The 23,206-nt window shown below is 38.8% G+C and overlaps 1 protein-coding gene across 2 annotated transcripts in view; it reads left to right on the plus strand.

Annotated features, from left to right (window-relative positions):
* Nucleotides 1-23,206, plus strand: part of Plc21C (Phospholipase C at 21C) — an 88,718-nt gene that overhangs the window by 32,279 nt on the left and 33,233 nt on the right. For both annotated transcript variants that reach the window (XM_086972002.1, XM_022848598.2), the window contains exons 4-10: nucleotides 1,320-1,427; nucleotides 2,586-2,678; nucleotides 3,021-3,163; nucleotides 12,510-12,681; nucleotides 17,175-17,358; nucleotides 20,083-20,273; nucleotides 22,921-23,114. In XM_086972002.1, coding sequence (XP_086828128.1) covers nucleotides 1,320-1,427; nucleotides 2,586-2,678; nucleotides 3,021-3,163; nucleotides 12,510-12,681; nucleotides 17,175-17,358; nucleotides 20,083-20,273; nucleotides 22,921-23,114 — 1,085 coding nt within the window. The remainder of the gene's footprint in view (nucleotides 1-1,319; nucleotides 1,428-2,585; nucleotides 2,679-3,020; nucleotides 3,164-12,509; nucleotides 12,682-17,174; nucleotides 17,359-20,082; nucleotides 20,274-22,920; nucleotides 23,115-23,206) is intronic.

A 23,206-nucleotide genomic window follows, 5' to 3' on the forward strand; every position in this document is an offset into this window, starting at 1 on the left:
GTGCTAAATGATTATTATAATTAAATTCTTTTTGTACGAAATGATGAATATTATGAAATTGTTCTTTATTATTGATACTGTTTAATTCAGATCATTTTAGTGAGTTCTCGAAAATGTGCATTCTCGAATGATGAATAATTATTATATGAGGTATCCTATAAGCTATTATAAGAAGTATCATATAAGAACTTGACAAGATTTTCTCAAAATATTACAGAAGGCTTCTGATATGACGTTCGCTGCTTTTTTTTTTTTTTTTTTGTTTTTATAATATAAGGGTTGAATGTGAGGGCGGCTGTTATTCAAAAATATTTCTTTAAAAACGTTACAGCTGTTCTGCAATACAAACTCGGCATTTTTGTTCGCCAGATCTCCAACATAAAGTTACGGAAACTTTTCTTGCTCTCGATATTGTTATCTTGGCACTTTTAAATGATCTTGCCTTCCTAAAACTAAATTGCAATTCATTCCACATTTGCTTCTCATATTTTACTATACATACATTATACAATACAATGAGGCTGTCCGGAACAAAAACGTTTATGAGTAGAGTGATAATGTAATATAACAGTGATTTTTGGTCCGTTAGAGGCTCTTTTTATGGTTATTTATATTCTAGAGCTCCCATTCTTAGATGTTTTTTTAACTAGATGTATTTTCACCATTGTATATGTTTCGTTTGTTTTCTTTTACAGTGAAAGGGCCCGTTCTCACACTTGTTATATAGAAGTTATTAGAACTCGAACGGATACAGTTAGAACAATTGTACGTTTTAAAACAGGGACAATACGTAGGGACTTCGGAGAATACGAAGGTTAAGTTCTCGGCCGTTGTGAAGAGTTTCCTACGTCTCCATCAAACGCTGTGCACAGTAGATTGCTACGTTTTCGTAACTTACTTTTTATTTTCTTAACAAATATCGTTAGCAACTATTATCGCTGCTCTGTACTCCACTGGTAAAACTGATACTGGTAGCTAAGTAGTAGTTTTCCACTGTCAAAGCCATAGTTTAGCCACACTGTTCCAAGAGAATAAACGCTTATCAGTTGTCAGGCTTAGAGTTCGATGGCCGGCGTACTTCGGATGAATCCTATATTGAGTAAATGATGCCTTTATCTAAAGCAGATGTGTATAATCGTTTCATTAAGTCCAAAATCAGCTGTTCCGAAGACCCCTGCTGTGACCAGAAATGTAACAATCCATCTTCACTGGAGCCTCCCGCTTCGATTAGGAGTATTAATAATTTCCGTCTGTCTTTATGCTACTAATCCAGCTAGTCTGAACATCAATTTTTTTTTTACTTTTGGGGTTCGTTGTAGGAAACTGAGTACTTGGAAATCTCAAGTATTCGCGACACCCGCACGGGAAAGCATGCAAAGACCCCGAAGGAAGGCAAGCTCAGGGACTCCATCAATATTGGAGCAAAGGTGAGCTGAAATTCTACTGCACTAATATATTGCTTTTGATTGAATATTTTTAGAATGATTTCCACGCTAAAAGGCGCGCATATTTTAAGCAATATAAGCAACGCAATGTCTGTCAAGGGGAAAACGTTCTGTGCTACTGTGAAATCGTTAAAGTTGTATGATTTGATGAATATTTAATTGTGCAGATATAAAATTACCACGCTTCTTTTCTGGGATGCTATACATTTGAAATTGGCGGCGCAGACCGATAGACACACACGAGTATGTTACATACTGGTAGGTATAAACATTTAGTACATCTCTTTTTCTTACTATGGCCTCTATTGGGACTCTAAGAATGCAAGGTGTATACTGATTTTTTAGCTACGTGAGCCCATAGCTGAACAGGGCGATTAAAAGCTGCCTATTAGATTAAACCGAGACCAAAATATTTGTTGTCGTTTAGAGTTGAACGTTTTTTTGCCAGATCAGTTGATGATATAGTAATAAAGATCTATTCTGCACAAAGTATTTTCTGAAGGGATCATAAAACGATAAGTACAAAAATCTGAATGGAGACCGACTGTTCAGTAACACGCACCTCTGAATAAAAGAAACACTGAGGCCGTTACTTTTATTGCTTATTATTTTATTTTCATTTAAATTATCCTTTACTAAAGGTGATCTGAGGTAGTGATGCTTTCAATTACTAAATTAGCGCTTTCATTACTCTCTTTCTATATTTTATTATGCTGGTTCGAGCGGAAAACAAATACTGTAGAAGACCAGTATTACTATTACGAGCGGTACAAATGGTGGAATGGAAGAATCTTTGGCCACTGGATTTTCACTTTAAGCAGTTCTTCTCCCTTAGGCATCAGTCTAAAGGACAACAAAGTCAGTTTCACTATTATGCTTTTATTTCAGATGTCCTTCATCTTCTACGTTTGTCGTTCATTATGAATATATACCTGCCGTCCGTCATGTACAAAATCCATTTAGTTTTGTAAAATTGAGACTTGTTTGGTATAAGTAATTGAGCTATTTATTTTATATATTGATTTTTTTTCAATTGATTTATATATATTTGAGCTATACATTTACCTTTCCAAGTCACCCAGCATTAGCTCAATTACTAACTAGTAAAAATCATCTTTGTTCTATTGCATTTGATGTTAGGACGCATCACTGGAAGACAAAAGCGTCACGGTTGCGTATGGGGCAGATTACGTGAACGTATCGTTCATTAACTTCTGTTGCGGTTCCCGAGAGGTAATGCCCAAGCGCTAGGAGTACAAGTGTTTATTGTTTTAAATTTTTTTGACGTGAGTGTTGCGGTGTCAACACGAGGGTTTTGCCTCAATGTGATTGAAATGCCACTTGATGTTCACTAGAATAAAACGGCTTCGTTTCCTGTGGAGTTCTAGCTTTTACTTTAAGTAATAAAATGTATTAATAGTTGGTTAAGCAGGGACATACAGTACGCTGGCAGCAACGATATCCGCAACCTCTGCTTAGAACGAAACATTAGTGACCCTGACGTATATCAATTGTTTTTATGGTTAGATATAACTGCGACAATATTGCTGTTTATATATTTGTAAACTTTAACAGATAGCCCAGTTATGGGCGGATGAACTACTCGTGATGGCGACGAATCTTCTGTTTATAAACGCACCTGTTATTTCCTTTCTGGAGAAAGCATTCACACGAATTCTGCTATCCACTGACAAAGATGGCAAGATACCTGTCAAAAGGTGAATTCAAGTTTTGTCTTTAATTATTGCTATTTTGTAATTTTAAGCATTATTTTAACTTATTGAGGTGATTCCTGCTGCGAGAACTGCATACTATTAAGCAAAATATTTTGCCATAAATCTGTTGCTTTCAAGTTTGATCTCTAATTTGCTAATGAATGCACGTAGCAAAAGTTATTGTAGTTTATTTTCCAACCTGAAGAAACAGTTTCAGGAAAAACACACACTTAATGTTCTGCCATTATTCAATAACTACCTGCATGTACGAGCTCCACATACCATAATCCGTACCTTACTTTTTAGCGATTTCGATTTTAGTATATATGTGTGCTGCTCGATTATAAAAAAATTATTACCATTTGCCTCGAACAAGGTAAGTTTTAGTGGCATAGTTCATCCTATCTTAAGGTTAATTCAATTTCGGTTAGCTTCCCAAGTCTTTAAGTTTCAAGCACAAAATACCAGCCATCCTTTACTCAGAAGTCCAAATTGTAAGGGTATTTTCGTTAATACTATAAAATAATTGATATACGAGACCAGCAAGCGCTTGAATTACACAATGTGATTCGTTGAAACTTCGAAATACAGAAGGTGATAGTCGGCGGCTGCAGGACAAAGCTCTGGCCCCAATTCGATCCGCAAAAATCTCCGAAAAGCTCTACTATCAGTGAGTCCCAAAGATAAAGGCGACGCGAAGAAGACTTCTAACTAGCAAGACATTGCTAAAAAGAGACTTTCGATTTACAGTTGATATGGTCTCTAGAAAAGCCGCACTTTTCAAGCCAGTCCACGCTAACTTACTTCAAAATACCGTGAACCTGCTTGGGGACATTCTCCGGGTAAACGAAGTCATTCTGGAAAATAAAGTCGCTGAGTTCGACCGTTCTTGGCAAACCCTAGCGGTGCTTCAACGATAATCTGAGCCTACTCCTGTTCTCAAAAGAACCACTGAGCTAGATTAAGGAGCGATATTCATTAGTCAGGTCTCCTGATCATGTAACCCGTTGATAGATGCTGAGAGCCTCGCCTCATTTACTACGATCTGACACAATTTCCACTAAACATTAAGAACCTTCATATATTCAAAAGTTTCAATGCAAACAATAAAATTTCGCTGCGGGAGTACGTTGGCCGCGAAAGATGCTCTTCGGCAAGACGACATAGTAATTTAATACCATAATTAATACCTTGTACATAAACAATATGAACGTTACGATTTTTTTGCGAGAGCTGTCTACTAGAACAGCTAGTGGTCGCCAAAAAAGCAATTTCCGTCGAAGTACCCGGGTTTCCCATGTTGAATCATAAGTGATTTGTGGGATCTAGCGTACGAATGGGCAAGGCGGAAACAAACTACTTTACGGCCTAAAGCACAATTCGCAAGATGACCCTTTAGCAGGAAGCATTCGGGATCTGCCATAGCTGAAGTCGTTAATAAAAGGCTATAAAGAATACATTTGTTGTAAATATACTCACGGTGCTATTATTCTTTTGCGAAGAAACTACAGTCAATGAAACCGAACCATCAGATATGTTCTTTTGATAGATTAGTGCTTAACGTATTTGTACGGCAGTATAATAAGCTCGGACGCTGGCACACATGCAGATCGTTTCGTTCTGGAAGCCAGCCATTCGATGAACTTGAAACACAAAGAACCGTAGCCGCCTGGCATTGTGTTGTGTCGTTCGTATCTACTTTTAATATGAGCAGTTTTTTTTTTTGTGAGTTGATCATATCTTCAGCGGACTCTGTATTATGTTCCCTATGTAGACAGTTTGTCGGAGTTTCAACAGTTCTTCACTTGACTAATCGTACAGTTTACATTTTTTTTTTGTGCAGGATAAGGGTATAACTGTGTGTGATAACAATAGTTATCGTTGCTGTGATCGAATGATCGTAGCCACTAGATGGAGTGCATATAGGACTCGGTTAACGTTCCTCGTCATGTTTTGCGTATCTCAATCTAACAACCTCTTAGCTTTTGAAATGCGCGTTGAATAAAGGTCGGGCGAAATCAGGCAGTCAGGCAACTGATCTGCACTGGAAGTGTAGAGTACCTTTTGTCATCGTATTTTTCTCGTAGGAAATTTTTAGCGAAATCCTACGTCCTTTACAAGTCTAATCGATGGTTGTCAGTTTTATCATTTCGTGTAGTGTCTAGTGATAATTTAAATCACAGGTGGCTCAATTCAACTCAACAGCTGCTTTCGCCGTATCGGTAATGGCCATCGTCCCTGACTACGTACTTTTGGTGATTCTCTGTTCAAAATATAGGGCCGTCGTATATTTAAATAGGTTGTCTTGATACTGAACGTCTGGTTTCGGTGTTGGTAACGAAGGCCTCTAGTGACTTCACCACATTAGTCTCGTATTTGATGACGTTTCACTTAAGCACCGTAGCATTTCTCAACCGGTTTGTGCAGGCAACAGAAGAAGTAGGATGTTATGAATGCTCTGTCGTATTGTAAGCTGCCAACGTACCGCCAGTAACAATTTGAGAATTATCTTCGTTGCATATTGATCGATTTGCAAGGGTAGTTACTGGCTGGTAAAGGGGTAAGTCAAATCTACCCAGAATAATTGATTGAGATGTTAAGTGCTGGATTACCTTTGATATCTAAATCTATGAAGCATATTAGGGGTTCAGGTGTTAGTTCGAAGACCTTTTTGAGATCTTTTATGGTGCTTTCCGCTGATGCCTTTATTGAATGGTATTTTGTCGTCTACAAATAGGCACAATAGCACATAAGTCGACCCAAAGTTTGGGTTTGGTGCGATAGAATGGACGGGTCTAACGAGCCCTAAATTAGTCCTAGTCTTCGTGGGGCCCTAGCAGCAGGGCGACTGGCGCGATTCCTGGGGATTTCTTTTTTTGGTGACACATTCGGTCTGGGTTGTTCTTATAGTCGGGTAGTTGTCGAATATGGACGTGGGTGTCAGCTTCTAAGATGCTATACAGGGACGGGTGTAGATCGCCATAACCTCGAATCGGCAAACTGATGCCCTGCAGGATCAGCATTGCTTTATATCGGTTAACTTTTTCGTGCTTGTTAATCTTCACCTTGTAGATTCAATGTGAAAACAGTATATTTTCTCCTGCTGGAAGCGCCGGAGGTGTTTACACCTTGTGTCTCGTTCTTCATGGCCTGCATCCAGAATGTTCGTTGTTCTGACGTTATGGCTCCTTCGTGTATTGAGGGTTTTCATATGTTGCATAAGTATGCTTCGTATTGCGCCGATTTCCTTAGCATGTGCTAGTCACTCGGCTTGCGTTTTCTTCCTCCTTCTGGTTCAATATCTAGCTCATGAGTTCAATGTGTTTTTCGGATATAACATTCCTCCGATCTTTATTTTGCTGTTGTCGGTCGTGCCAGATATCCCATCTGTCGCAGGACTTTTGTCGGATTCTTCAGTCGTAAATCGTTTCGGCTTAATTATGAAGCTCTTAGTTGGGAGAACTACGTTTTTCGGTTGAGTTTTATGTTCGTTCCGCAGGTTGCTTTAGTAGGAGCCTATAGCCTGTATTTTCTTCGGTCTATTTTATCCGGAATGTCAAAATACCCCTGACGTCTAATTTTGACTTAGCAGAGTCTTTGTTGTAGACGTAGTATTGAGATAGAATTTCCGAATCTACGTAAAAATGCAAAATAACATAGGGTTAGTATATAGCTTTGTACGGAGATTTCATGAGCAAGTTCGCAGATCGTCACCGAGTTGAGCATCTGTGCCCAATTCGAGGCAATTTCTACCCATAAGAAACAGGAAAGTTTGCGTACCAGACTTAATACAGTTCTATTGATTTGCCTGGCCATGCGCTTTTGTCGGAGTCATCTGAAATTGAAAAACGTGTGAATAATATCAAGTGTGTTTAGGAGTCCTGGCATCTGAGAATCCTGAAGCTTGCATTTGCCATTGCTTCCCAATCATTTAGTCTCGTGAGAAATATGGTTACCGAACCATGAAATGAACTGCTATATGCACTGCAGGGTCTCTTTTTTTTTAGGAAATCGAGCTTCTTGTATTTCGAGCAAGAGTCGCTGATAATCATAAAATAGTGATCTATTCAGTAAGGTTGTTGGTACCTGATACAGATGGATGGTAATATACTCTCCTGGAATTTTTGGTTGTAACTTTTTTTTGGTCTATTCTTAAAGCTGAGCTCTCCCACCCACTCGCCCGAGCTATCACGTCGGTTGATAAGTGTTGAACAGAAGTTCTGGATTCGACAAGAAACTCGTTGCGTTAGATCATTCTTAACTTCGTGCTTTGGACTGGTGACAGGTTGTATTCGTCTCATTAAATGGCCTCTTCCATTAAAGCTTTAACCACATCGATATTGTGTTGGCACGTTCTACCCATCCGTTGCTTTTACTTCGTTTGTGTGTCTTATGCTCAATATTATTTGAATTATAACGTCAATTTGACACTCTTGTGTGTAGGTTTTACAGGTATTATGTTATGAATTTGGGATACGTCTGCTGAGTCGAGGCTAGCATAAAATAAAGGAGCGTGTACAGCTAGGTGCATTGCGTCTAGTAGGATAGATAACGCTGCCTTGTTGCCTACGTTGTACATTGTTTGAGAACAATGGGAGCTCCTCCTTTTTTGATTTCGGGATCTTAAAGGTTCGCGATGTCACATTCGATCCATGCGGTTGTCTGTGGAGATTTCCTGATTATACAGTATGCCACACAATATAATTTATACAAGTCGGTTAAAATAATCTGGTCGACGACCTTCTTTAATATGATTACTAGATTCCTCCACCGTAACTTTTGACTCAACACTATACTGAAGTAAGCTTTTTTTCGCGTTACTTCTTCCCTTGGATAACAACCGTTTTTTATAGCATAGTACTGACTTAAGCTTTCATTATCAGTGAAGCTAATCACGAGTATTGGGTACTCTGGTTCTAGCTCAGCGGTCAGGTTTGCTGCGATGAGCGATTACGACACATTCGTCGTAGAAAAATAGAACTTGAGCTTTAATCCCTAATATAAAAGGATCGGATAGAAAGACAGAGGTCCAAGTGTGGATTTTGTGTCGTGCTTGTGCATGACACTTGTTGAAATGAGACAGAAACGCCTGGTTGTCCGGGCATCTTGAGAAGTTGCAATAGATCTGAGGCACTATACCTATTAGTTCATTACTGCGAAGAGAAGAGGACATCACGTACGAAGCACCAGCCAGACAGTCTCCGTATTGATTACCTCGCCACCAACCTTCAGTAAATTCAACGGTTTAGGTCAATAAACATTTTGAAAATAACCTTATAATCTCTCCCTGCGCACTATGATACTGTAAGGATATTGACTCTGCAGACTTCCTACCGCCTTGGTTGTCCAAGGCGTCAACATAATAATCCTATGTGAAACCCTGGATTAATGTGCCGTTCAACGTATTTAGTTCTAGCCAGGGTACTTACCAACGACCAGATCAGAAGACAGCGTTCAGTGTGTGTGGAAGTCCTTAGTTTCGAAGACATCCTTGCTGCTCTAAAGAGTCAAAGGCTCAACGCATTAGCAAATTGTGTTCGACCAAGTTCTGCCCTATGACCAACAGTACCAGCAGAAAAGCTGACGCAGTGTTTTGCTTGACGGATACAATTGTGGCGAGCAACTTCAAGTCGAAATTAAATAAGCCAAGCTTCGGGTGATACCTAAACGGATTCAGAATGCTGGATTATAACCTACATTTACTAATTGAATCGCCCGCCATCGACGTTTTCACGACCAATGTGTCTGTCTACCAAATCGTGTAAGTCTACCTAAAGAACTTTTTATATGTTAAAAATTCATCCAGAAATCATTTACCCGTATCTCTGTAGTTTATAGCAGCCTCGAGGCGGAGAGCTCTGGTAAGACCACTAAATCCTAAAACCTTGAAAGATTTTAGAGCATCTCAATGATTCTTTTTGTCCACACTCCAAATCGACCTAACGTCAACGAGTACTTCATCGCAAAATCTTATAACGCGACGATATATGCAGGAATGCTTACCGGACCCAAATGGCTGCCCTTCTACTAGCTGTAGTCTATGCAGGGACGCGAACAAGTCTACCGGACTAGGCAAAGGAGCCACGTCTATACCGTTCTTTTGTTTAAAGTGCTGCCGCATCCTTGTATCTGGTTACGATGGTTTGGATCTCCTTATTCTTCCACCAGATTAGATATCCTTGTTGGTCATTTTTGGTGGAGGTGCACTTTCACTTTGAAAGTGATACTGTAAGTAACACACTATGCCGGGAGAATTACTACGGTATCTTGCTGTATGAGAGGCAAACAAACCAGGTGGGGACTGCGATAACTGCCGATATCATGGTTCCTGAGGTGGCAGCAGCGCTCCAGCAACTCAACCCCGACAAGGAGGTCAGTCTAGATTGAATCAACTTCGAACACCACAAGGAAGCAGTAGGATCCGCCCCATGCCGGCTTGCACCCTATAGCACCCAACTGCATAACAGAAGAATATCGATGTTGTGTGTTCGTCAACGGAGGGACAATATTTTAATTCTAACTCGCCGAAGCAAAAATTATTTGCAAGATTATCCAGCTTATCGTTTCGATTCTGCACGGACTTCCTCACAATACAAGATAGCACAGCGGAACCGGACCCCCTCTAGCAAATGACAGGAGCAGCTCAAAAGCAACAATCTGAGCTTTTTACTATGCTCGGACGTCCTGAACTATTTCTTAAGCAGCATACTGTAGGCCAATGACGAACAAATAGCTTTGAGATTTAGAAGACGTTGGCCCGCTTCCGATAGTACGTAACGAATGCTGGCCTGACAAATGCCATGGATTTTTGAAGAATAGACCCAAAAAATGACTTTCCTCGATTGTATGCCTCGCCTTCACAATATGTGAAGCATTTTTTTTATCTGGGATTATCCTGCTCTAAGATTTACTATACGTAGTGAGTAGAAAAACGCCGTAAAAAAACACGAGTAGTAGGCGCTGCCGTACAAAAATCGTTGCTCCCCTCCCTGAATACGGCGAGACGCTGTACTCAAGCCTGCACTAATGGCCTCGTATAGCATCACACTCATCTATAAAAACGTCAGCCCAACTGGCTAAGTTAGAGCGGGTTAAGCTTGCTTTTCTTCAGAGAACATCAGACCTACATAACCGTTACGTATATTTACTAGCGGATGCGCTCCTATGCGTTGAGTATCTGCATTCGTCAGTTTGGCTAACCAAGAGTGTCCGCTTACCTGGAATTTTTCCAACTAGAAGAGGAGCGAATGGTTGAGGTCGACTCTGAGTTCTTTACCGGCGCTTTGGTAGATGGAACAGAACAAACCACACGGAAAAAACTAGATATGGTAATCCGCTAAGCGTTGTATGACTTCCATTATGTTCTGTGTACTAATAAATCGTACCATAAGCCAAATAAAAGCTACATTTGTGTCCCATGTAAGCTCCTGTAGCCGATGCTATGCAGGTTTGTGTCTAAGAACACCTTTTTGGAATAATCCGGTGCAGAGAAAAACAGCGCAATTGTAGCGCTATGTATTAGGCGTTTGTTTACTTTATATTTTTTTAACCATTTAAAAAACTTCTTTACTTATCTGAGGATAACGTTTTTACCAATGACTATTTGATGAGCACAATGCTTAAAGGACATAGTACCGTATGGGTTTCTTTCAATATGAGAACACCTCACGGTTCCTACTTTAGCACCTCTCGGGTTTATACGTCTTAGCTAGAAACTAACTGATCTACTTGCTCCGTAAAACAACGCTGTCCGTCAGGAGGTTGAAGTTAGACTGGGCTGGACATAGAAGAAACTGTTCATCTACGAATATGATTAATAATAAAAGCAATAAACTAATAGTCTAGGTAAGTGCTCGTCATTTCTAATGCGATAGCTGTCATCCTTTTGGCATGGGGGAATTAGCCCTGCTAATTGATGATCAAACTGAGCGTGCTCCAATTGTGCTATTCTTATCGAAAAAATTTCACCAAGGGCTGTTAGTTGTACTTGATAAACTCGAGATCATCCATAGATGTTCATACTGTAGGCTTAAGAGCACCTCATTTAAGGTCTAGCAGAGAACAAGTCTTGTTCCGCTTAATACACTGTCCAGTTCACGTAAAACTCCATTAGAGATATAACATAGTGAAATAAAAAAATCCGCCGCTGGTATGGCTCCCTAAGTGCAGCGCTGAAATGGCCAACTTAAAAGTTTTTAGTTTGTCCGAATTTAGCCTATTAGCTCGTGACATCATAGCGGATATAATGGAAGTTGCAATGCACTATCTCAAGTTATATCATATATTACCTACGTATTGTCTGTTACTGCCAGCAGTATTACGCCTTTTTTGCACACTGAAAGGAGCTAATTGCATATTTTATCTAAGTTTGTTACCTATTTTTATTCGAGGCAGTTAACCGCCCGGCATACTTTAATGACTATGATAGAATTCCTCGTATGCCGGCATCGAAAACGGTTACTACCAAAGGCCTATATTTGCGTATACTACGTCGACACAGTAATCCATGTAAAACATTTTTGACTCAGGGGAAAAAATTCTATAGTTTTTTTTTTAGAGTTCTTTAAACCTTTTCGCGAGCACATATAATATTGCGTCATGAATTTCTGTCACCGTTGTCATAAACTGAAAAATGTTAGAAGTTTCTTCTCTGATATATATGAGATCTGTACTATATATGGAAAGATGCGTTCCCCTACCGTATTCTTCCCATTTGCGTTCAAATGCAAATATCATAATTTTTTTTTGCCATAATTTGTGACAAACACGGTTACCTGTTATGTAGCGTTTATGTACTATTTTTAGCGAACTCATACTCTGAAACAAAAAAAAGAGAAACAGAAAAGGCAAGGAAGGGAGTCGCTGAAGCTTCTAATGAAAACATTTTGGAACAAATTTAGAGGGGATAACCACAGCCGCAAAAGCGGATAGAAGTTATACATGGATATTGAGTTCAGCAGATACTCGAGTTACTACACAAACGCACAGCTGAGATGTACATGCGTACAATAGAAAGTGGACAGCTAAAAAGCTCTTGAGGCCATTTAAATAATCTTATAGTATCGGGTCTGTATCGAATCGAGCTAGAAGCATGCTGCATTCGTGCATGTGATAGTAGAAACTAATTAGCTTGATACAAACATCGATGGCATTTAAATAGCTCAGGTAGCATTATTTCGTGTCTGTCTGAAAGAGCAAGTTGAAACAACTTTTTTATAATGCTCAATCAAAGGTTTAAACTGAATACTGCGTCAAGTAACGGAGAACGTAAGCAAAAATATGCAAGTTTCAAAAGATACTATCCAAAAATACTTCATATATTTTGTATTGTTGATTCCTATATTTACAGTATCGTGAAGATGTTAGCGAATCACAAAGATGACCGAAGGCGAATCGAAAAGTCACTGGAGGCGTGCGGCATCGCGGGTGGCAAAGGCGATTACATAACCCCCGACAAGTTTTCCTTCGAAGCGTTTTATTCATTTTATAGACACCTGACAGCACGCTCAGAAATAGAACAGGTATAATCGTATGCAACATATGACTTTTTTCACTTTCCAGTAGGGCTGTAAGCTATGGCCGAAAAAAACAATGTGCTTTTTAGCCCAAAAACTCTTCGATTACTCGTCTTCAAATTAGTGATTATTGTATTATTATATTGAGATGTTTTATTTAAGTATTGTAACTTTTCTAAGACTATCCCGATTATATTTATTGAAAAACTGAAAATCCTTTTCTGTTCGGTCTTAGCATTCGGTATTTTACGGTAGAATTATGCACGCTTTTATAGCTTAGACATTTTAGGGGCCTCATTGTTTGTCGTTCTGGTCATCGTAATGCAGCGTTGAGGATAATTCGTAAAAGATTCCACTGTAGTCCAATCATTATAATACATGAAGAGGTAATTAGGTGTTCATTCGGTGTTTGGCATATCTAGACTCGAATATAAGCGTTAAAACATAGCGTTTAAAAAACGTCTTTAAGACCAAGAAGTAGAGAAACTGCACGCGTAGTGAAAGTTATACTGGTAACAGCCGTAATGGCAAGGAGCACAAATTACAAAACAAAGGGTCATTTCAAAGCCGTAAGAAACATCAAAGTATATTTCTTCTATGACAAGCCTGAACAATGCCGTTGAAAGGACACCGTCTTGGAGATTGCGTGGTTACAGGGCCGATTGCGCATGCCTCTCAGATTCTCTGGTGTAATAACTATAAGGCCAAACACTATAAGGCCAGAAGTTGTTAGGTATTCCAAGCCAAAGTTCACTTAAGGATGTCTTATGACAGGCCAGAGAGGGAGACATCCCAGGAGAATAAATCAATAAAGGCGAAGGGATTTATCATTAGTAGGGATCACTTACTATGCTCAGTACCTTTCTCTTAGTTTTTGGTAAAACGCAGAAGTGTTTACCCCCGCCTTCAAATCTAGACCACGTCACATGTCCCTCAGGTTTGCAGTCATATTCATTAGTACTGCACGGTTATGGGCATGTGCAAAACTGATCCGCAGAATGCGCCGCATCGCAGCTGCTAGCTTTCCTTGCTCCAGCAAATAAACGACATCGCATTTCTTAATCAATCAGAAACACATCATCGGATTTACTGGGCGCTTATATTATATATTGATCCGAGATTCGCTGAGATGTGTTTCATGTATACCAATAGATCGTTTCAGAAAACCCTCAGATAACTGATTTGACCAACATTGCAAAATAAGTGCGCAGTAGTTATTATCTAAGTACTAAATTAGAAATATTCCATAGAGGAAGACAATCAGCCTCACCTCCTCACACAATAACTCATTAAACTGCACCTTTAAAACGTCACATAATTACGTAAAACCTCCTTCGCCACTGCATTTAGTTCAGTAAGAGCAAAAAGGAGGCTCGCCAACGTTGTAAACGCTGGAATTTATTTAATCTACGCTGTTATGACTTTTAAATGTAAATATTAAGTCATAATACAATTCTTTAAGCTTCGTGATTGACGTGTGCCATATTCTTCAGTTAGTTAATCACGTCGAGGCATAGAGTTTATTTAAAATGTGGGATCGATGCCACAGGTGTGGATGTAATAAACAACATTTTGAAAAGCAGCGGGTTGCCTCATTTACTCGGTACAGTCGTCGTCAAAATATTACTATGCTTATATTATCCAATAATTTAGTGAACTGTATTAATATTCTCGTTGCTATATTATTCCCAGACATTTCGTTTTAATGACACTATTTGCACATTATAGAGACAGGCAAAACATAGATACATCGTTGTCGAGATGTTTTCGTTCGTTGGCATAGACGTAGTCCGTGAGTGTGTAAATATACAGGATGTTCGAGGTAACGCGGGTCAAATTTTTGCCGTAACAGGCATTATTATTATTTGTTATATTATTTACAGGCTTTCAAGATGGCTTCACGAAAACTATAGGCTTCTCTAGCTGTCCAAAGTCGGCCCGTTTCGTTGCTAGTTTTCATGCTGCTTCTGGAGAACACTTCTATGAGACAAAACTACACTGAAAGGCCTATAAAATTTATCAGAATAGTTCAAGAACAATTCATTGTAATCCTGTACTTTTGTATGCTGCAATAAGGAGTTAGTTCAGACAGTCCCTTGCTATTTTAATTGTCTAGAATATCTCTAATGGTAGCCTCATCTAGACTTTCTGTTCTGTCGTTAGATTTTTGAAATTTTTAGCCCATCACGACGCTAATATGCAAATCCACCGAGTGTTTTGCCTGGAATGTGTGAGAGATAACGGGTCCACGCGTACCGGTATTGCTTTAGCTACAGCTGTTACAAATTCTATCTATTCGTGGATTTAGACAGGGAATTTTCGAAATTGATTTTTGAATGTAAAGGCCTTGAGAGCAAAACCTAAGTTAACATGCACTGCGTTTACATTCAGCAAAACACGTCCATAAAATATTTCTTTGTTGATACATGCAAAAAATTTTAGCCAGAGTATCTGTTTTGCAAAATATGAGCAGCGGACACATTACCATAGTTTATGTACACACGGTGTCTATATTTAAATTATTGCACGGTGAGATCAGTACCGCACTTTTTTGAATATTAATAGCTATAAATGACTATCTGAAGGATCTTGGGATATATTTTGTATTGACAATTCAACAACTTACGCTTGATTTCTTGCTAGGTGACGGCTGAAGCCTTCCGGTTAATTCAGTCAAGTTCTATATACTTTTGTTGACGTCTAAGCAGTCGCTAAATTTTTGGATCGTGATTGAATCTTAAACAGTCCTTTTATAATAAATGTTGTTTTAGTGAAGCCCTTTCTGATGATAGACGTATGAGGGTGGAGACTCTTAGATTTATGTTGGTTAAGTTCCTGAGTTTTTGTAAGATGACAGCTCCAGTTCTCAGTTTTTGGGGGTTTCAAGCATGTATGTTTCACTTCGTTTTAAAATATTAATCCTAGGTATTTGTACCTTTTTCACAAATAGGGCAGTTACAATTGAGTATATGGTTAGCTGTATACATAATGTAATTGTGCATATATTTTTAATGAGCCCAATGAGTAGAGAAACATTTTGGGTCCTAAGTGACCGTCATTGTCCTCGATTCCTGCAACCGTCGTAATTATGGTTGGCTTGGTAAGTCTATGACATTCAATACCCTGTCTTTGTGGTGAGTAAGCATGTGTCGCTCGCAAATTGTATGATACTCCCTCCAAGCCGAAAATTATATAGATCATTGATATAACAGTTAAATAAGATTGGAGCCAATACTCACCTTTGTAGTATTCTATATTTGTAAATATACCGGGTTTATCAATTTTTTAATTTACTTGTCTAAAAGCAGTTTTATCAATTAACGAGCGGTTTTCGTAAATCAAGCGAGATTCATTTATTCGTAACCCTTTATCAATTTACAGTGTCAAGAAGCCATTGCTGCATATTGACCTTCTGCGGTGACCCTTACTATTCTCGCGCTTTAATCGTTGCGTGTTCGGCTGCTCTACTAGATCTGAAACGATTTGGTTTATAGTAAAAATGTTTTTTTCGATTAATTTAACCAGCTGGTCACTTGACATGTTAATATAGGTCTCAGGGTTCCGCATATTATTTAAGCATCTTTGTATACCGATTATACAACAGCTACTTTGAAATAAACACGACTCGTTTTATAAAGATTCTAATTAACACGCAAGTAATTTAGCGTTGTTTCTCAAAACTCGATATTACGGATCTAATGACAGGGACATATATTTAATCCGTTTTTTTTTTAATTTACGTTACAGTGCGTCGAGTGTTTTTTGAGCCATTATCACAGCTTCTTAGGTGGTCCTTTTAAGTAGTCCTCATAAGCAAGTCTGACAAATTTTCTCAATTTGTCTTATGCATGTTACATAATTTTCGCGTTTCGAGTTACTAACTGTTGTAGATCCCCCGTGTTACTTCATAGGAAGCTTACTCGATGCCCTCGAAAAGCTGCATTGGGAAACAGACCGTCAATTTTGAGCAGACGAAGCTTACAATATTCATACGGTGCATTTGGCATAATATAATAGTTTATTTGTCCTTGTGCATGGAAAATGAGTTTCTTGCCTTCACTGTCATGAGTTGTGTTTTGTTCTAGAAAAACTGGACTACGCCTAGTTCCGAGAACAGTCGATGAAGCGCACCCGGTACGAGAAACCGCTTTCTTAGAAACTTAGTACCAACTTATCCGGAACGTTATGCGTAGTATACGGCGTATGCTAAGTGAAAAACAGTGTAATGAAAACGGTCTCTTTGATAAAAAAATATCTTTTACTCCGGACAGATATTTTTTGCGGCAGCGGCCCAGCGACGGTGGAGGAATCGTGTAACATCTAAACGCAAAAACTCTATATGTACATGTGTAAATTTATTTAACATAAGCCCAGCAATTTGTTAACAAAACGGGAAACTACAATTAGTTAGTTACCGCGGAAACAGTTAATTTTAACTGTTTTGATACTATCGTCTATACTGGCGAGAAACCGTAATGAAGTGGACTGTGATATTGCAGGTCTTCGACTACTTGTGTGGGGGACACAAGAAAAAAACTATGACTACGGAGCAGCTAGTGGATTTCCTAAACAAAGAGCAGAGGGACCCAAGACTTAACGAAATTTTATACCCGTATGCCACCCCTTCTCGAGCACGGGACCTCATCAAGCAATACGAGCCCAACAAAAGCAACGTTCAAAAAGGTTAGGAAGTTTTAATGCGTCTCCTCACCTTCTCGGAAACACGTAATCCAATTCTTGCCTAGATCCAATGAACTCCAAAAATAGTTCTTAGCATGCTTCTTTAAGTGATGATATTTTTTTCCATAATTATCAATTGTACAATAAATCAAGTGCCAATTGCAGGCATGCACAATTCATAAGTATCTCGATATTTCAACATAATTGACAAATTATTTACCACGATTTTAACTAAGACACTTTTCTGTTATGTGGAAAGGCGGTTCGCTTAACAGGTGCGTATGTATTTGATGGTTAGTTAGAATAATTAGATTGTAAACTCGTGGTCAATAGCTTCTGTATCATAAGGAAAAAGAAAAGATATTACGTTGAGAAGCAGCTCAACCCAGGAGCACAGGTTTTGTATACTATAATATTGATAATGTTGTAGTGCTAATAGTAATGCTGCGGTTAAGTATTACTTCACACGGCTGGCTCCCAGAATGAAAAAAAGTGGGTTTTTATCGCCTAGACCATCCCATGTGGCACTAAATTTGTCAGGCCAACACATTCCAGCTGCATTACTACGGAGATCCTATATGCTTGACTATTGAGTGTTTAGAGTATACTTATCAAAATATTTTGTTTTTTTTTCGCGTTCTCGTTGATGCAAAATAACGTATGTTGTAATCAAAATATCATTTCAAATATGATATACAAATACACACAATTAATGACATTTAATTCTTCGACCTGCTTATTGTGATAAAGATTTCTCTTCTTTACCCGTTGGTTGACGAAGAGGTAATTTTAGAGTTTCAACAACAAAAACGCCGCGGTTTACTCAAATTTCAGCAACAAATTAATTTATTATACATTCAATGTCGACTTTAACTGCTCATCGGTTAATTAATTTATTTATTCCTCTCTTTTTACCTGAAATTTGGCATTGAAGAACGTGTCCTGGTTTGGAACTTTCTTCGCTGCCAAATATGTGGCTAAGCCAATGATCAGGAAAGGCTATAATCCATCAGAGCGAACATGAGGGGAGCATGCAACAAAACCTACTACCAAGCTCTTGCAAAACGGATTTTTTTTTAAATTTAAAATTTTTGGCAAAAAAGTGGCTTCGCTTTGCCGATCGATTTTTGTTGGGTAGCTTCGCTTACTCGATATAGCTGGGTCGAATACAGATCCTTGCTGACCATCTTGCTTTTTTTAAAAAAATTGTCAGTGTATAAAATTCTTCCAGTCCCACCAAACAAAAAGCGTCGTCTTCTTAAAATAGAGTTTTTACTTAGCCCTAGGCTTGAACATAGCCGGCGGAGCTATCCATTCTTGTCTCCGCTTGATATAGATGTAGAGACACCACTTCTTATTGCCGGTGGCAGTTCTGTACAAGAACCGGCGCGAAATACTGAGAGGCAGTGGAAAGCTTTGTTTCTTTGTTATGTTTGCTCGTTTTACACATGACGCAAGCACCTTATTTTTTAATGCCATAGAGCTGAAGTGCTGATCGATAGTTATATCATTGCAGTTCATTTTCTTGCCCGATTCAAAAATTGTTTTTCGGCTATCTTCCCTTAGAGGTGGTTTCCATTAATCTCAAATGGTTAAGTGAGTCAAATGGTAAATAAGGGGGATTGCATTCTCCAGCTCCAAGATATCATTTTTAAACTTCGTACGCCTCTTTTAAGCAGTTTTCTCAATTGATGTTTTAGTTGCACATCTGTTGACCTCTGTAAAAGGCGAAATGGGGTAAATGTCTAGTGAATGCTTTTTTTTTTTTTCTAAAATCTTCACCTTTGGAGCCTGAACTCAAGATACAATTTCATTGCCTACACAATAAAATTGCCACAGACACACAGAGCAGAGAGAGTGCTTTTGAATCGCATATAGAAGTAGACAAACAGCAGAGAGACAAAAGAGAAAAGGAACATTAAAGATACACCGAAAAAACTTGTGTCAAATTATCAAAACAAATATAACAGTTTTTACTTTTTCAGATATTAAATAATTACAAAGTATACACACTTGTATATGCGACGCGTACAATGTATATGATCGGTTTATGTAGTGCGGATTCGAGTCAGCGAAGATGGACCTTTCAAATCGAATTTCACTTATTCACCTTTACGAGTTAAGTCAGACAGTTCATATATAGTATTTTAGAAAAATCCCGGCTTACACGTAATTTATTGATTCGTACTATTGCCTCTTGAAGGACTTTCACTGCGCTCTTAGGTTTGCATTTTTCCAGTTATGTTAACTCATGCCACCTGTAGATTGCGGCATATCCTTTGATTTTGTGATTTAAAGCCACCTGTTTGTATTAATTCATGGGTATATTGTGTACCATATATGGTGAGGTGTTTGGCTCTAGATGCCCTTTGAGTTCTACAAGCGTGTTGTGGCCCTTGTATTTCAACCAACCTGTCATTCTCGACGCGTAGAATATATATTATGATGTTATTGTCGTTTACAATTATCTTTTACAGGAGCTGGGGGCAAACATTCAAGTATTTATTATTATATATATAATGAGTGGAAGCGCTGAGAAGTTTGCCTCTAGACATGCGTCAGTAGGGTGTCAACAAACGTGCATTATCGACGTGTACTGCCACTTCGAGCCTTATCCAATTATTACACTATTTCTATAAAAAAGCACTACAAGATATTAATAACCAGCGTCGATTGAGCTCAAGTATATTTTACTATTTATTGATAAGTTTTATCAATTTATTTTAGGAGTGCTCTCTTTTGAAGGCTTTCTCCGATACCTACTCAGTGAAGATAACGCAATAATCGCTCCTGAGAAAATTGATTTGAGTCAGGACATGGACCAGCCGATGAACCATTACTTCATCAACTCGTCGCATAATACCTATTTAACAGGCCACCAGCTCACCGGAAAGTCATCTGTCGAGATGTACCGACAAGTAAGAACAATCAACCAACAGAAACAAGGAAAAGCTAACATCGAAAGAGATCAACGATAGAATTCGGCTCGTAACACGATTAAAGGAAAAATAAATTACTGAATTAGGAAAAAATAAGTTTGATTTAATGCATATTTGTGCAATAATAATAATTTGCAACGATCGACTGATTGTCAGTTTATGTTCAACTCGCAGAAGTGCGCTTGACACTTTGGTCTGGTCAGTAGTAGTAACATGAACGGTTTCGATATGGAAGTTTTGGCGAGGTGTTCTTCACGCAAAGGCTGACTTTTTAGGAATAAGAAGGATTCCGACCATTTTGGAAACAGAAATTTTCTAGTTTAGTTTGATGGAAGATTACGCCGCACCTCCATGTTCTATGCTATATCTCACTGCAATGACAAAAAAAAAGGCTTTTTTATTGCTTTTTAGAAAGATCGCTGTCTACATTCGTCAGCCAAGCTCTACGTCACGCTTTACACATTGTGCGACGAGTAATGCTTAATTAAAAATGGAACAATCTGCTCTCGAAATTTACAGTATTAATTAATTTGCGTCAATGCAGGGATACGCCTCAGACACGTGCAAAGACTCGTATTTATCTCTAGCGTTTGCAACCCAAAGCCCGAATTATCGCTTTGAGAACGAGATGCGCATTACCGACCCCTCCCCGGGAGGATTAGGGGCCTAAGCCAAAGGTCATATTTTGCTTATATATAGCAGATAGTTTAATGTGTCTGGAATGATTTTTTGTTTCACACTGTTCCCGAAGGCGATTATGATCCCATTGACTCCCATTTAAGTAGAGTGACTTTGCGCCATGAAAGATTCTTGAAAAGGAGACTAAAATGATCCTGGCAAATGATACCTTTGAATTATCAAGTAATTTTTTTTGTCCGGTGGTCCAATTAAGGAAAAAGGGGGTAATCTTAAGGTTTTATTTCGGGTACAGGCACCTCAAAGGTGCAATAAAAGGTGACGGCTTACCGCTCCCTAGGATTGCCTTGGCACGCTCTGCAAGGCTCTTTTCTTCATCGCACTTTCTGCTGAGCGGCTATTGGAAAATCAGTACAGGCTTCAGTAGTAAGGGAAGCACCGTTTTTTACACTTCCGGAGGTTTTTATCAGTTGATCCGCGTGCGGTTTAGCTTAGCGAATTCATCAGCTCGCAGGATAAAGGCCAGGTGCCATGAAATATCAAAGGACCATGGTGTACTTTGATGACCTCATGATCTCGTTGTGTGACTTCGACAGCCATTTAGAGCATCTCGCAATGATGCTGAAAGCCATAAACAGAGCCGGGTTAAGGTTAAAAACTAAGATATATTTTGCGGTGCACCTCTGGAGTAGTACACCTCTGGAATAAGATTAGCGCTTTCTCTAGGCCAAGGCACAAATTAAAGTAATTCTAGTACTTGTAAAAAAATGATGTAAACACCTGTCTAGCCTTGCATCATGCTGCAGACAGTTAATTACAAATGCTTTCTCCATCTGAAAGGTTTTTTTGACATGAAAAGAATCTTACTGACCTTATGCTTTTCTGAACCCCTGACTGCATATATATATCACTAAAATAATAACATCTTCGATTTGGCGTTTCACGGTTATTTTGGAACCCAGCGGGAGTATCACCACCAGGTTATGGGTCTATAGGGACATCAGACACACGTTGTATAGGATGAAATTTTGTTGTACGTTCTCTGAAGACGGCTAAGCGAATAAACTTGAGCTTTGTCACCCGCTCCTAAGAGATGAATCAATTGGTCATCTTTGGCTCTTTTCATCCTTGCTACCAATGCAAAAATAAATCGGAGAAATGACTACTGGCTTTCCCACAAGCCCAAAGGCTGTTTAAAGTTTACGCCGGTATCCATTTTATAAGTTTTATGTTCAATGAAAGTGATGTCAATGTCAATGTCTATCAAAAAGACGAAACGTTGAATTGAGAGAGTCGTGACAAGAGCAAAAGACAATATAGGTATGGTATGTTAGCGCGGAGATTAAGGGACGAAAACTTGCGCGCGGTTTCAAGGAGGAATTGAAAAAGTTACCGAAATGAGTGATAGTTACATGCAGTAAAATAATGAATTAAAAATTCATTTAGCAAATTGTTTAAAAAAAGTACATGATTGTTATTATTTGGTGACCCTTATGAATTCTTATGAAAAGTAATTTTGCATTTTCCAGACCTGGCCATCGCTCCATATATTCACTGCTTCTGTGAACCTGTTTTCACTTAAAAATGCAGAAAAGCAAATTGGACTGTGTTTGTTTTGAGTTGGAACACAATTAAACGAAATGGCCTTTTAAGCTTTGCGTGCACGAACGGACATAAGTATCGAAATTTTAAATGTTTGTGTAAAATTCGCCAAAAGCTTCTCGTATAAGGCGTGAACTCTTGTTCATAGCACTGAATCAAAGAGGTCGACATTTACCTCGCAACCGGCTCTATACTTTACTCTGAACGCCCAGATATCGTAAACCGATTCGTGTAAGACATATATTACCGTTTTGGTACGTTATATATATATATATATATATATATATATATATAGAGAGAGAGAGAGAGAGAGAGAGAGAGAGAGAATAATTTGGAGAAATTATCCAGCTTCGTATGTACTTTTGCCATTGCATTTATACTTAAATAGTGTCTGCTTTCGGGCTGCCGATGCATCGAGCTGGACTGCTGGAACGGTCGAAACAGCGACGAGGAGCCAATTATTACTCACGGCTATACTGTGGTGACTGAGATTCTTTTGAAGGAAGTGATTGAAGCGATCGCAGACTCCGCTTTCAAGACCTCACAGTACCCGGTCATTCTTTCCTTCGAAAATCATTGTTCGTAAGTAGCTTACAACTAACCTCTACCATTGGCATAAGTCTTACTGCAAGAATTGCACACACCATACAAGCACAACATAAGTGCAATGCAAA

Source organism: Varroa jacobsoni, unplaced genomic scaffold, assembly GCF_002532875.2.
Source record: "Varroa jacobsoni isolate VJ856 unplaced genomic scaffold, vjacob_1.0 scaffold_1361, whole genome shotgun sequence".
In the NCBI taxonomy this organism is placed as follows: Eukaryota; Metazoa; Arthropoda; class Arachnida; order Mesostigmata; family Varroidae; genus Varroa; species Varroa jacobsoni.